Source organism: Carassius gibelio, chromosome A20, assembly GCF_023724105.1.
Source record: "Carassius gibelio isolate Cgi1373 ecotype wild population from Czech Republic chromosome A20, carGib1.2-hapl.c, whole genome shotgun sequence".
NCBI lineage: Eukaryota > Metazoa > Chordata > Actinopteri > Cypriniformes > Cyprinidae > Carassius > Carassius gibelio.
Window position 1 is genome coordinate 24690314 of NC_068390.1, and position 13898 is coordinate 24704211.

At 35.3% G+C, this 13898-nt stretch overlaps 1 protein-coding gene across 4 annotated transcripts in view; it reads right to left on the reverse strand.

The window, feature by feature from the left end:
* The window catches only part of LOC127938499 (kelch-like protein 29), a 215684-nt gene that overhangs the window by 13631 nt on the left and 188155 nt on the right, over positions 1-13898 (reverse strand). For 3 of the 4 annotated variants that reach the window (XM_052535155.1, XM_052535154.1, XM_052535156.1), the window contains 2 exons: positions 11443-11625; positions 10870-11050 (listed from right to left, as the gene is read on the reverse strand). In XM_052535155.1, coding sequence (XP_052391115.1) covers positions 10870-11050; positions 11443-11625 — 364 coding nt within the window. Of the gene's footprint in view, positions 1-1421; positions 1579-10869; positions 11051-11442; positions 11626-13898 lie in introns of those variants that run through there. The other variant, XM_052535157.1, reaches the window with a different exon arrangement.

Sequence of the window (13898 nt, forward strand, 5' to 3'; positions counted from 1 at the left end):
AATCTGTGTAATATTTTTTTTAGGTGAGAATGTAGTTATTTAGACAGTTTGTTAATAAAGATAAAGTCTATTTGAAAATTTGCTTTGACTTTTTTGGATATGTGAGCTCCAGGGAATCAGCGGCGGTTCAGCCCTAATGAACCTCACCTCGGCCAGCTCTTCTGGTCCAGACAAATTCATTATAGGTAGTACACTTGAGCTCAAACTTGATTTTTACTCCCATTTTGAAGTCGGAAAAAAGTGAGAAGTCATGCCAAGGCAAAAGGCAGTAACGGCTTCATTATACACAATATTTGGTTGCTGTTGATTTTTATAAAAAAAAAAAAAAGTAATTTAATAAACAATGTATATATAAAATAAAAAGTTTATAGTAATGATTATAGTAATATTTCAGATTTTATAAATATATATATTTTATAGATATACACAAAAATATTTTATATTTCATATTTATTATTACAATTGATTATAACTAGTAGTAACTGTAAAATGTAGAAAAAGAACAGCAATTATTTCAAATAAAAAATTACATGATAAATGTCTTTGATCTATTTGCTTTCTGTATACAATATTTAATTGCTTAAAGCTGCGGTAGGGAACTTTTGACGCTCTAGCGGTTAATAAACAGAACTGCTTGCGTCTTGCGGAAGAACATCGTAGCCAGAACTACTTCTCTCTGTTTATGTCTATGAAGAATCACAAAGGTACTGGGTTACTCCGCCGCGGTACCCCCGAAGCAATCTAAAATAGTCTGAATATAAACACTTATTATAGGTGCACCCTAGTGATTCAGGACAGGCTAAAAACACGGTTTGGAAAATGGATTCATGGTGTTCTCGCTTATTATATACATTTTTCTACATTTTGAACACAAACAAAGTTAGGGACCGCAGCTCTGATTGGTTGTTTCTTACCGGGAGTGGATGAATTTCTGCAAATGGCAATAGGACACTGGGAGGAGCCAGAGGAGCTTGATTTTTTCACAGATTATCTGTCTCATATTCTACTGTCAGGACATAATGACAGGTTTAACAAATATGTAAAAAATATATTTTTACAAAAGTTACCTACTGCAGCTTTAATATCAAATATTAACTTCTCATATTTAAAGAAAACTCTGTGCCACAAGACTAACCAAGTCACACTTGTCTGCATAAATTCCCACAAAATGAAGTTAAATTAAACATGCCATTTAAATTAATTTGAGCTCTTGAATAGGTCAGGCAGAATAATTACTCCCTCAAATCACTGTGTAATACTGAGAATAATTCTATGTCAAAAAGCAGCAACTCAAAGTACTTTTAAAATGATCGTTTGAATTATTTTTGAATATTTCTAACTGGAATTTCATGTAAATGAGCCAACACCCTTCTACAAACCGGATCTCCATATCTATACATCACACAAACTATTCATTTATTCATAAAAACAGCACAAATAATATCTCATCACATCACAACCTAGCATATCTCCTGGAGAAAATCTTTCCTGCAGCTCTGTTCATCATTCTGTTGTCTCGCTCTCTGTTTCTCGAGCACAAGCCGTATCTTCCGTCAGCAAACCCTCGGCTTTCCACAGCTGGAGGGGCAGAGGAAAAGCAGGAAGGAACAAGAGAAATGAGTTTCCAGCCGGTGCAACTTGGAAATCTCCCAAACCATCAGCCAGTCATTTATCTGGCTGATGGTACACAGTCTTGCTCAGACATCCATTACTTCCACCAACCTAATACCCTCCTTGGGTGAAGCCGAAATATATCCCTGTCAAAGCACACATGACTGCAGAAGTGACACCGCCAGGCCACGGGCAGATCCGGGAGCAGTGAATATTCAGGGTACTTTGACAAAATACTGGAGTGAGATATGAGTTTTTTTAAACATTGTATTTGTTTTGAGTAATTTTTTTATGAAGTAAACTTCTCAACTTTACTGAGGGCGAAAGCTAAAAAAGTTCCCACTAACCTCAGGCAAGGCCAGATATCAGAATTTGCTGTATTATCAAACTGAACGGTACACTGATAAAAGTTCTCTGTCAGCGACGTTCTGGGTGTTCTTGAGTTTGTTTAGAGGTAAACAGGCAGTTCTGCTTGGATAAAATATAGCTGCTGGATTTGTGAGGTTGATAGAATCATGTCTTATTAAAAGAGTTTCACAAGAACCACAAATGTCTTCAACAAGTTCCTCGGGCACAACTGTATATCTGAAATCTTTGCTGCTTGTTATCTGGATGGAAAGAAACTTTGACCACAAAGTCAAGAAATGGGTTCCAATAAGTAATCTGCCTCAGAATCTTAAAGGTGTTTTGGCAAAGCTCGGTCTGACTGTATGTGGTCTTTCTTGAGGAGTCAAACCACATTTGTGGAGAATTTGTGATGTTGTTGTCACATGCACACAACGATCACTCTTTGTCATAAATTCCTGCAGCTGCTTCAGAGTTTGCTGTAGGTGTCTTGATCACCTCTTTGACCAGTTCCCTCTGGCTCTTTTATCCAGTTTGGAGCGACGTCTTGGTCCATGGTTGTACCAAATACCTTTCACTTCTTAATAACAGACTTTACTGTGCTTCTAGGCATTGATAAAGCCTTTGAAATGTTTCTGTATTCATCTTCTGACTTGTGCTTGTCCCCAACTTTCCCCCAGAGATCTTTTGACGGTGTCTTACAACCCGTAGCTGATTGTTTGCTTCAGTTGCACTACCAAGGACTGAAATGCTTCAGGAAAGCTCTTTTCATGCTGAGCTAATCAAAATGAACACAACTAATCACAGTTACAGGTCAAATGGCTGTGTGTGCCATTGAGAAGGTGATCATCTACACTTTGAGATTGAGTTTACGGTTTTCATTTTTAGGAGAGGGTGATCCTATTTCCAACCCAGTCATTCAGTTTTTTTGTTCTTCTGACTTAAGTGTTATATCTAGGTTTCAAATACAGCTGAAAATAAAAAAACCTGAATGCTGAATGCATGCTGAAAACTCTTCCAATCATAAATGAATGACTCAAGGGACTCACAATTTCCTCTTTTGTAATGCAACAAAAACATGTTCCATGAGAGGCTCAGATTCCTCTCATTAGATACCCACCAGGACTAAATATGCCCCTTTCTGAGATGATAGAAGAAGATGAAGCTTTTTCTGGCCACGAGCTCAGTGAACTGAGTCGGAGGGCTTCAGCCACCCCACCGAGCGCTACGCTCCAGGAGGCTGGCTATCGAACGCTGCCCGCGGTCATACGTATGGAGCTGGGGCTGAGGAGACGGGTGAACGGGAGCAGAGAGGTTTGTAATTAGAGAAGGGGTTTAGGGAGGTTCTGGCTCCTCTTCATACTCATTTTCCACACCAGCAGAAGGAACGAGATGCAGGAGACGGGCGTCTAACTAGCGGGGCAGAGCAAGCTGGAGAAAAGGGGAGAGGGCACAGCGGGTGATGGTGCTCTGAAGAATCTTAATCCCACCATGTGCTGGATTTTCACAGCGGGGTGCGAGGGAACACAGCTCACGGAATAGTGGTCAAAGTATTTATATGTTTATTTATGTGTGTATATGTAGTATGTAGTTCAAGTATATTCAAGTATATATCAAGTATAGGTCCCCACGGGTAAACAAGCTAATAAATTACACAGAATGAAGTTTCTTGGAAATCTAAAAATGCAGAAAGTTTCCTGTGAGGGTTAGGTTTAGGTGTAGGGTTGGTGTAGGGCGACAGAAAATACGGTCTGTACAGTATAAAAACCATTACGCCTATGGAGAGTCCCCACAAGGATAGCTGACCAGACATGTGTATGTGTGTGTGTGTGTGTGTGTGTGTGTGTGTAATCATTATGTTTAATGTGAAGTACTAAAATAACTAAAACTTAAGAAAACAACAACAAAAACAACATTTAATCTAAATTATTTAGATATTCTTGTTTTCATTTCATTTAAATTTTAAACTTGATTAAAACTATAACAAAAACAAAATATTAAATAATGATTCTTCATAAATATATACTATGTATATATATCCATTGTCATGTATATATGACGGTGTCTTTCCACCCATAGCTGAATGTTTGCTTTAATTGCACTACCAAGGACTAAAATGCTCAAGAAATATATATTAAAAATTCAACTATTTGTATATATGAAATACAATTATGAATAATATTATAACTAATAACTACAATTAACCTTAAAATGTTTAAAGTTTAAGTTGAATAACCAAACAATTTACAAGTTATTAACAACAATACAGACATTAAACAACAAATAAAAATAAGAAAAATCTAATTAAATCAAAATTGTTTTTAAATATGTGTATGTGGTGTTTAGTAAATTTTTAGTTTCTTTAGTTTTAAATAGTCTAGTTATTAATATTTAGTTTTATTTTAGTTATTATATATAATCAAAAAAAAAAATAGGGTTCTTATCTAATTAACAAACTATAACTATTAACTGAATACATATATCAGCTCATTGTCAATGCAACATTTCTTACTTTCATTTAGTTTAAATCGAAATAATAAAATTATATATATATATATATATATATATATATATATATATATATATATATATATATATATATATATATATAAAAACTACACTATACTGTACTACTAAGACACTGCCAGAAACCAGGTGAAAAAGGGTTCAAAATGTGTCCAAAGTCAACTGTGCATCCATTTTTGTGGAATAAAGTGCTCTAACCTCAGACTGTGAGTGTGAGCTCAGTAGGGTGCACTGCAAGGCTTGACAGCTTCTTCAGGTTAAAGGACAATAGAAACAGGATCACTGTCAAAGCGTTTCTGTGGAGGGACGCTGAATATCGGCCGGAACAGACTGGAAGTGAATGGACCCTCAGGGGGGATCTCTCATCTCTGAGAATAAAGCTTTTCTGAGCCCAGCGACCATGAGATGCCGGCCATCCATTAATTTGTCACACCTATGATGGTGTCTAATGGAGTCCAGCCTCACTGTATATTTGTCATGGGACTACCAGTGAAGCGTCTCCCTGAACAAAACAACACTTCTCACTGGGAAACGTTTCTTTTACTAAGTGCACTACTGTGTGTACAAACTGCTAAAACTCAAGCAACCTTCAACCTTCAAGCAAATTAAATGAGCATTAGAAACAACACGGCATACAATATGAAGACTGAAAAGCACTGTAAGATGTATATACACGGTAGTTTTCTGCCAAGACATTAATTTATCTATTTCCAAGCATTTATTTTATACTAGCATTAATTTATTAATTTGCAAGTTGTGCAGAACTGTGCAAAATTTAAATTAAAGTTAAAAAAAACCTATAAAAAATAAATCAATATAGAAAGTTTCTTCATATTAATACAGTTCATTTTATATATATATATATATATATATATATATATTTATATATCTAAAATGAACTGTATTAATAAGAAAGAAACTTTCTATATTGATCTATTTTTTATAGGTGTATATATATAAATTGACATATCCAGCGACAAGCTATACTCCATTTAAATGTACTACACAGTTTTGCTAATCATTTTATAATCATTATGAACTTAGTTAATGACCTCATATTAATTTAGAAACTACATGAAATAATTGCGCTTTAAAAATTAATTTATCACACTTCAGGACCATTTAAATGAGCTAGTTAAGGCTAAAAGGGTAAAGAAAAATGGAGAGCAGTTAAAGTAACTAAAATATTCACATTGAGCTGAAATACTTACAATCTGGTTTTATTTATTTATGCATTTGTTACTTTAATATGAATGCTTCTTCATTTATACGAGATGGGGGAGAATTAATCTAATTTCCGTGAATTAAAAAGACATAAAGGGCACATAAAAGAACCATGGGGGGCATATTAAACAACACAATCCATGCAATAGGGTTTGATTTGAATAGTGTTAGAAACAGCAGCACAGAGCGTGTGAGGTCATGCTTTACGCACCCATCTCTGCTCTAATGCTCTGTATTGTTGCACTCATTATCTGAATGAAATCAGCGATTAAATAAAAAATACATAAAAAAAACAATTCTAGAGCTATTTGGCTTTATATCTATATGAGATCATTAAACACAAAAAGGAGTTTACAGGGCGAAGCATTGCTTTTATTTGTTTTGGAACAGCAATCGGCTGCATTTAACAGTTCGCCTGTGCACAAACAAAAAGCAGAAATTCAATCTAAACACTGTTTCATGGCAACAACTTATCCAGTAGTGTGACCCTGGGACAGAAGCCGCCTGATGCGCTCATGCTGGGTGCCACAAATGAAGCGAACAGGCGCCGTGAGAGAGGCCTTACTGAAGATGTGCTTCTAAGCGTGAATGATTTCATGGCTCAGCGCATGAAAACCTACTGTAAGACAGATGGTGGGCCGCAAAAAAGGAGGGTTAGAGATCGAAGGAGGGCAAGAAAGATGGGACTAAACTTTGTAAGCTTTATTTTTCATCAAAGATGGATGAAAATCATGGTATATGGACATATTTGTATCAGTAATGCAATGTTCAATGTTTAGTCCAAACTGGAGATGGTTCATGCAGGCCACAGAATACACACACACACACACACACACACACACACACACATGCTATAGGTAGGTCATAAAGTTGCAGTCTTAATTTTGTATATTAATATAATAAGTACAATTACCAATATATATATATATATATATATATATATATATATATATATATATATATATATATATATATATATATATATATATATATATATAATTTAAATAGTAAAACATATATAAATATATAAATATAATTTATCATATCATTAATCATGTATAAATATATAAATAATACATTTTTTGCCAATTTTATATTTAATATAAACATAAAAATAAAGTTGGATTTTTTTTTTTTATTTATGAATTTAAGTCGATTAAACATTAATGCATACATTAAAAATGTATATGATATGTATAAATTCCAACTTCAATTATATATTTGACATCGATATGATATTAATAATAATTTTATATTTATAATGTAATACAATATTTTATATGTATTCTTATTTAAATTCTGTTATCAATTTAAATAATATAATATTAATATACACATTTCAACTTTAATTTGATATTTATTTATGCAGTGAAATATTTTTTTATTATAAATGAATAATTCTATTTATAAACATTGATACAATTATCAGTTTAAATATCAAATAAAATATGAATATACCCATAAATATACACATTTCAACAGTTTTTCATTTATATAAATGTATAAATGAAATCTGTTAAAAAAATATCTAAATATGAATATGTAAAAATTCTAACTTTTTACTGTTAGTTGCCATCAATGACAGCAGCATCAGTAATGTACTGATGATTAGCAGCAACGGCAATAATTAACTGACATTCAGCATGCCCAAACACTCACTCATTTGCATGTAAAATGTAATTACTGTATCTACTTTTTATATAATTTTAAAGTGATATCACTGATGGACATTCTTCATGCACAGTACAAGTACTCAGCTGATGAAACTGGTTGCTGATCATTATTAATATGGATGATTATCAGTTTTATCGGGTGGTTGCAGCCCTACACAACACCGAGAAATCAGAAATACACACACTTCTGAATATTTTATGCTAAACAGCCCTCATCACATTAATCAGGCAGCACAGCATCTTTCTGAAACACCAGCTCGTCCACATCTCAGTGTTCGTTCAGCACTGACACTGCGTAAATGACGGGGGAAGTACAACCATGGAGAGTGTTGGTTTGTCTCTGCTGATCAAATCCAAAGACACACCGTTCAACATAACCCACCTGAGAAGCCCTGGCTGCAAAGTCAAATGAAATATTGAAGGTATACAGGCTGCTAAAACTGCAATAGCATGCTATATGCTTGCAAAAGTAAGTGTTTATCCCTGTGGCACTACTGAGCGCTGAGGTAAGCATGCAGTCGCTCAGCTAAACACACAATAATGAGAATATAATAGTGAGGAGTTGGGATCCGATATCAGTTTCACATAAAACACATTCAGACTGAACCGCTCCGCCGGGTGAAGGATGCTAATTAGCTAAATGCAGCACACATGCATACATACGTACATGCATACATGTCAAATTCATATAAGATGGTCATATGCAGCTCATTTCTGGCAAGGAAAGGAAGTTTGAATCTGAAGTTTTGGGTTATTAAGTGCAAAGGTATCAGGGGGAAAGTTGTTGCGTCCATAATATGATGGACATTAAAGAGAAATATCAAATCATAGGCTGGTTTTGACAGACTCATGCGCTGATAGGGACTCCTGAGCTACTTTCAGGCCAGTAATGAGCTGCGGAGGGCTCCTTTAATACCGGCCATAATGTTTTTTTGATTGCCCCGTTTAATCTTGCCCTCTTGTGCCGCCCGCAATTGGAGCATCAGACCATTTCACCGTCCCACTCCAAGAGGTTAAACACATTCACATGAGGAGAAATGAGCATTTCCCATAATGCAGTGCTTCACATAGCCTATGGGTTTTCTAAGTTCTGCTGTGCAAAGTTATGTCAGTTATGTCAGAAAGATCATATTTGGGAGCTCAGTGCAAATGTACGACAATATGATGTCATAATTACAAGAGGAGAACTTTGCATTTTCTTCAGGCTGAATTTTCTGAGTGTTAATTAAGGAATCATTGTTAAAGCAAATTGATATTGATCATAAACTGTAATTATGGACAATCGATTTTGTGTAGTCAGGAATAGCAAATTAATAATTCAGTAATGTAAATGTCAATATAAATAAATAAATAACAATATACATTAATTACCAGAAAGAATCTTTTCTTAAACTGAGAATTTCCGAGCGTTAATTAAAGAATCACTTGAAGCAAACTGATATTGATCATACACTGTAATTATAGTGTTGACAGCACAATTGATTTAGCACGCATTTTATGTACTGCTAATGAGGGCTAGCATGAAAGCTTGCTAGAAAACACAACTCATTTAGCTGGTTCATGAGGAGGATTGTTTGACTCTTGCATGATTCTCTGTGGCAGCACTAGAATGATAAAACAGCAGTTAAAAACCTAGGTCAATCTTTTGCTCTTCATTATGGTGAATTAGCACTAAAGCCTCCTGTGTCCCTCATTAAGTTAAAAAAGAAAGAAAGACAGAAATCACTTAGAACCCAAATCACGTTGACTTTACATTCTCCCGGATGACTTGAATCCAGCATTTATGATGAATGATATCTGATGCTGGGAGATCTGTGATTGGTTTCAGGGTTAATAAGTAGGTATGGGAACAGGGACTGGGACACAATTTCAGGCTGGGAAATTTCACACTCATCCAGGCCATCCTACACCCCCACAGACAACCCTATTATTTGTATGGCCATCACATAAAACAAGTCTAAATCCCTAGGCTCTGGCTGTGCATAATGATTAAAGGTTCTCTCTTCAACTGCAGCTTTACTTCCTTTTTCCTTTTCTTCATTTTCCTTGATATCTCTTTCTTTCTTTTGTGTCTGTGTGTATTTTATAGTTTTTTTAAAAATTCAATTTTTCTTGTACTTGTCACTTCTCCACCAGCAGCCCTGCTATTATGAACAAAACTGTCTCCACCTTGTTGTAAAAACACCACATCATTGTCATTTCTTTGCACAGAATCTAAATTTGAATTTAATTAAAAGTATTACAGGACAATGTGTTGTTGTTATTTAGCTTAAATTTGGCTTAGTTACCCAAGATTAACAAACGTATATCACACAAATTCCTCTCCTTCCTCGAGTCCCAAGCATTACTTACTACTCTCTGTTCGAAACTGTTTGACAGAAGCACGAACGTTAGCTGATTTCTATAGCGCTGCCAGTCAAGACTAAACTATTTTTTTATTACTTATGCATTAAATTAAATAAAAAAATATAAAACAAATGTTTAAAAAAATCACTAAGATTCAACATGTCTCATTTTGTTTATTTTAACTTATAAATTAACCTTGACTAAATAAACAACTAAAAAACTAACTTAATTAAAAAAAAACTATTACTAAAACTATTACTATTAGTAAAACTATAACTAAAACTAAAACAGAAAATATGAAAATAAAATGTATTTAAAATATATATTAAAAAGATGGTCATATATAGCTAATTTCTGGCAAGGAAAGGAAGTCTGATTCTGAAGTTTTGGGTTATTAAGTGAAAAAACAAAAAATATGAAAATAAAATGTATTTAAAATATATATTAAAAAATATAATAATTTTTATGGACATTAAGATACTCGCTAATATCCAGGGTAACAACGCATTCAATAATCATGCCAAAGCAAAATTTCCAATTAGTTTGTAAAAAAAATATATATATATATATATATATATATGTATGTGTGTGTGTGTGTGTGTAGGTAGGTATATTATGTATGTATAGAAAAAAACTATAAAAAATGACAAAAACACAATAATAATTATAAAACTTGAAAAAAAAAAAAAAATTATCGGTAACACTTTAGTATAGGGTCCAATTCACACTAATAACTACTTGCTTATTAGCAAGTCTATTATTAACACATTGGCTGTTTATTAGTGCTTATAAAGTACATATAATGCATGACATCCATAATCCTACCCAATACCCTAAACTTAATAACTACCTTATAAACTATTAATAAGCAGCAAATAAGGGGTTAATTGAGGCAAAAGTCAAAGTTAATGGTTAGTTAATAGTGAGAATTGGACCCTAAAATAAAGTGTGACCAAATTATCTAATTCAAAATATTAACAAAACCTATAACATCAGTGAAACAACACATGACAAACGCACTGCTAGTTTCTAAGAATATCCAGTTCTCTTCCAGCTTTGAGTGTAAATGTGCAACATGAGAAACCATCACACTGCATCTGTGCATTCATTCTCCCCTGAGCTAGTTAACTGCAGGACAAATTACCTTTCCACATGGTCCAAGTTTCCAGCCACCCCGAGTCCTCCGATAGTGTAGAGTTTCCCATCGTACACCAAGCTGTTGTGCCTGCAGCGAGAGACGGTCATCCGGGACACCAGGTTCCAGTTGTCCAGAAGAGACATGTAGCACCACACATCTGCCACTGTCACCCCTGACTCCGTACCACCTGGAAACAAGAGCACGCACCATCACGCCTTGACATTGCACAATGTCAGTGTAGAAAATGCTCTAAAAAAATCTGGGAATAAATTTACAACTGTTTACTGATGCATCTCGGACACCAAGACTTGTAATACGATCTCAGAAAGTACCAAAATAAGCTGGACAGAAACATAACCTTGATAAAAGATTTCTTGCACTTATCTGGCATGGAGACCAATAGATGTTTTGATATTACAGAACGGAAGAATCTAATGGGGGCTTAGATTAATGTAACGGCAACAGCGATTCTTCATCAGATCATTGCAAAAAAAACAAAAAAAACAGTCTGCGTCTGGGAAGTGACCACAGAGTTTGTTCGCACTTGATATACAACCTTCCCTTCAAAATCGGACATACCTGACAGGTAAATATTGTCCCCGGCGGAGATGACGCTGAAGAATTCCCGGTCGTAGAACGGGAGGCTGGCTAGAGGATACCATTTGCTGTTCTGAGGATTGAAGCAGGTGACGGCCGTCAGAGAGCGCTGGTTCATACCGATCGCCTGCCGTCCTCCCACCAACACGATCACCTCTGCTACACCTGCGGGTTAGACCGAGGATACACATATATGAGGACTTGATGGCCCCTGTGGTGGCCGTGTCAATGTGTTGAAATAGAGAGTCTGAAAAGGCTGGGACTGCAGTTATTCATCATGGCAGATTGACGGACTGCAGGGACCCCCGAAGAAGACTGCCGTTTCTCCACGCAGTTTCACATCGCAGCTATCTTATGTGGGAATCTAAAACCCAGAGAGCTGCACTACAAAAATAAATAAAGGCTCACTGGAAGAAAATATATCATTCATTTTTCTTACCCCATCAGCATTTATTTATTGTGTGTTTATTTATTTAATACTTAGCTTTATCTTAAAACTAGAATTAAAACTTAAATTTAATTCTAGATACTTGTTCTACTTGTGCATTTCTAAAGCTAATTTCAGAGTAGGCATTTTATGTATCCTAAATACACATAATAATTATAATAATAATAATAATAAAAACTTAATGAGAAATGTGACATAATAAAACAAATAATAAACCTTATTATATTTCCATTTGTTTTCTTTACATTAAAAAAGTTCTAAAAGTTGTTGTTTTTTCTTACTTTTTAAGAAATTAATACTTTATATTATACTTAATAGGACACATTAAATTAATCAAAAGTGACAGCAAAGACTTTTGCTTTGCTACAAAACAAAACAAAAACAAAAAACATAAACCTGTTAATTTGAAATTTGTATTTATCAAAGAATCCTGACAAAAAACATTCTGACCCCAAACTTTTGAATGGCAGTATATTGAATATAGATTAAACAAATATTAAAACATAGCACATACAATCTTGTCCAGGTTACCCAGCATCCCATATGAAGAGTGTGTCGGTGCATGTGTGTCCAATGAAGAGTGTAAGTGAATTATCAGAGCTTAACTAAACTCATAACCATCTGTTTGGATGCATGCCCTCAAGAGTCTTACAGCCCTGGGCACATTAGCTTCAACACTACATCAAATGCATCACGGGCACCTGCGCACTCATCCATGATCCTCTATTCTGCTACTTTCTTTTTTATAAAGTGCTCCGATGAAATTTGAGTGGTTAGCATTTGTGATAACAAACACAGTTATAACACAGACGCTTTTTAAAATCCGATCGGATGAGCCAGTTTATGCACACGTGTCCACCATTGCATCGCAACCCTTCGAGTTACAAAGCAGCCTTCCAGACATAAATAAAACACAGTAGCTCTGTTGATGGTGGCCAAACATAGTCTTTGGTGTGTGTAATATTACTTTGGTAAATACAGCGGATACCAGATGCTAAAGACGCCAGAGCTCTGTTCCACACACACACACACACACACGTTTGTTTTTGTGAAAAGTGGGGACATCCCATAGGCGTAATGGTTTTTATAATGTAGAAACAGTATATTCTATGGCCCTACACCAACCCTACACCTAACCCTAACCCTCACAGGAAACTTTGTGCATTTGTACTTTCTGAAAAAAACTCATTCTGTATGATTTATAAGTGTTTTCAAAAATGGGGACATGGGTTATGTCCTCATAAGTCACCCTCTCCTTGTAATACCTGTGTCATACCCATGCCATTACACAGAGTTGTGTCTTGATATGTCACAAAAACATGCCCACACGCGCACACACACACACACACACACACACACACACACACACTTTGTGAAAAGTGGGGACATCCCATAGGCGTAATGGTTTTTATAATGTAGAAACTGTATATTCTATCGCCCTTCACCAACCCTAACCCTAACCCTCACATTTTTTAATTTTTGCATTTTTACTTTCTCAAAAAAACCTCATTCTGTATGGTTTATAAGCGTTTTGAAAAATGGGGACATGGGTTATGTCCTCATGAGTCACCCTCTCCTTGTAATACCTGTGTCATACCCATGTCATTATAGTTGTGTCCTGATATGTCACAAAAACATGACCACACACACACACACACACACACAACAATAGTTTAGCAGTTTCACTCCTGTATATTTCAATGCGGTTGTCACTCCTTATTCTTCACAGTGTGTACGTGGCCACCGAATTGGATCAGTGAGCAACCGCCTAACAGCATTCATCTTCAACAAATGAGGTCTAAATGTTCCTGCAGAAGGAAAATGAAAGAATCCCAGCATCATCCGGTGTAATTCTATCCAGGTTTGCGCTTAGAAAGCCTATTGTTGTCTGTGTAAGGGTTCGAGTGCTTCGACTTCCTGCATCATGTCTACACCGGTGCAGGGCTTGTCATCAAATCGCCTCGCAGACACCGGCTTTTGTTTAAGGTGC